This window comes from Lepidochelys kempii, chromosome 13, assembly GCF_965140265.1.
Source record: "Lepidochelys kempii isolate rLepKem1 chromosome 13, rLepKem1.hap2, whole genome shotgun sequence".
NCBI classification, from domain to species: Eukaryota; Metazoa; Chordata; order Testudines; family Cheloniidae; genus Lepidochelys; species Lepidochelys kempii.
The window spans coordinates 33,473,815-33,475,864 of NC_133268.1; the positions used below are offsets into that span (position 1 = coordinate 33,473,815).

Consider the following 2,050-nt stretch of genomic DNA (forward strand, 5'->3'; position numbering starts at 1 on the left):
CACCACTCAGAAGAGATTGAAATATCTTCTTTCTAGATCAAAAGGGCTCTTGTTTCTGTTCTGATGAGACAGTTTGCCATTTTCACACTTTTATCCTAGTTTCTTCTCAAAATTGTCGAGGAAGCAAACTGCTCCAATCTCTGCTAAGTAGCAGCTGCCCTCCAAAACTGGTTGGTTTGTGAAAAGGAAAAAGGGAAGAGAAAAAATAAATGAGAAAAGAAAATTTTGACTTTTATTATTATATTGTGAAAACTTGACATAATAAGGCATGCCATAGAGTGCAGACTACTGACATGTCATGACAATGTTAAAATAAATGGAATAACGTACATTGCAAAACAAACATTTTGAAGTGGAATTTTGATTCCTTCCCCCTCTCCCCCCAACAAACGGTTTGAAATGGGTTTGTTTTGCAATTTCCATTTCACATGACATTTGGAAAATACTTGTTTCTGCTGTGATTTGGAATGAAAACAAATGTCAAAAAGTCTCCATTTTCCCCATTTGATTTCCTGTCACTGCCTGCCTAAATCAGTTATATCCAGGCCATTGGGCAATAGTATCATGTCCTACTCGGGTGCCCAGATGTCCCAATTTTATAGGGACAGTCCCAATTTTTTGAGTCTTTTTTTTATATAGGCTCCTATTAGCCCCCACCCCCATCCCGATTTTTTACACTTGCTGTCTTTTCACCTTATGTCCTACTGAATGCCTTTCTCAAGATTTCTTTAATGTCTTTGTTCCTTAGCGTGTAAATGAAAGGATTAAGCAATGGTGTCATGATAGTGTTCAAGAGGGTGACAACTTTGTTCATTTCCAGTGAGTTTTGTTTGGAAGGCTTGACATAAAGAAAGATGGAGCAGCCGTACCATAAAACCACGACGGTGAGATGGGCAGAGCAAGTGGAAAAGGCCTTTTGCCAGCCTTGGTCAGATGGGATTCTCAGGACAGTGGAGATGATGTAAATGTAAGAGACCAGGATGACGGCACAGGATCCAAGGACGACAATAAAGCAGACAGTAATATACACCATCTCAGCGAGATGCGTGTCGGTGCAGGACAGCTCTATCCAAGAATCTACATCACAGAAGAAATGGTTGATGACGGTAGAGTCACAGAAGGACAACCTGGTGATCAGAAATGCCAGCACAGAAGTAGTCAGGAAGCTACTTGCCCATGATCCAAGAACCAGCTGAATGGACAAAGTGCTGTTCATGATACAGCTATAGCGCAATGGGTGGCATATGGCCAGATAGCGATCATAGGCCATGACAGACAGAAGTAGATATTCGGTGCAGCCAAGGGAGAAGACAAAGTACATCTGCAGGACGCAACTGGGGAAGGAGATGGTTTTGCTTTGGGACACTAGGAGAGCAAGAGTTTTGGGAATGTAGCCTGTGGTGAACCAGATGTCCAGAAAGGAGAGATTACAGAGGAAGAAATACATCGGGGTGTGCAGGTGGCAGTGGATCCCCACTAAGGAGATGATGGTGATATTTCCCATCAGCGTCAGGAGGTACATGAACAAGAAAAGCAGGAAGAGAGCAATCTGCAAATACCGAGAGCCAGGGAACCCCAGCAGAATAAATTCCCTCACATTGGTCTGATTTCCCTTCGCCATTGGGTGCCCTCTTAAAACTGTTAAGACACAGGAAACTATAAAGGGAAGACAAAGAAATACCCAGGTGACTTGGTTAATTGCAGCTCATTGTTAACAAACTGAGCAGTCATGTACATAGATAATATATATTATTTTTTTAAAGCCCAAAGGGATTATACAATCTGACCTCCTGTATCACACAGGTTGGATAATTCCTTTCACCAAAGCCCAGTAGCTAATGGTTGAACCAGGGCTTACCTCTTAGGAAAAAGATATCCTATCTTGACAAGAGCCCTCATCTCCCATTAAAGAGCAGTATCCTGCAGGATACTGAACACAATTTATGTGAAGTAGTGCACATTCAGTTCTCAGTAGGAGATGTGAGTATGTTGTCATCTGAGAACTAGAGTTTCAATGGCAGATTGGCACCTAACTTCCCTAGGTTCCTTT

At 42.1% G+C, this 2,050-nt stretch overlaps 1 protein-coding gene across 1 annotated transcript; it reads right to left on the minus strand.

The window, feature by feature from the left end:
* Positions 1–694: 694 nt before the first annotated feature.
* On the minus strand, positions 695–1,621 carry LOC140897032 (olfactory receptor 287-like). Its single transcript, XM_073309291.1, has one exon. The coding sequence runs from the start codon at positions 1,619–1,621 to the stop codon at positions 695–697; it is 927 nt and encodes a 308-aa protein (XP_073165392.1).
* Positions 1,622–2,050: the final 429 nt, after the last annotated feature.

Excerpts from the sequence above, each read along its gene's own strand:
- LOC140897032 (XM_073309291.1), bottom strand. The coding sequence starts at position 1,621 with ATGGCGAAGGGAAATCAGACCAATGTGAGGGAATTTATTCTGCTGGGG.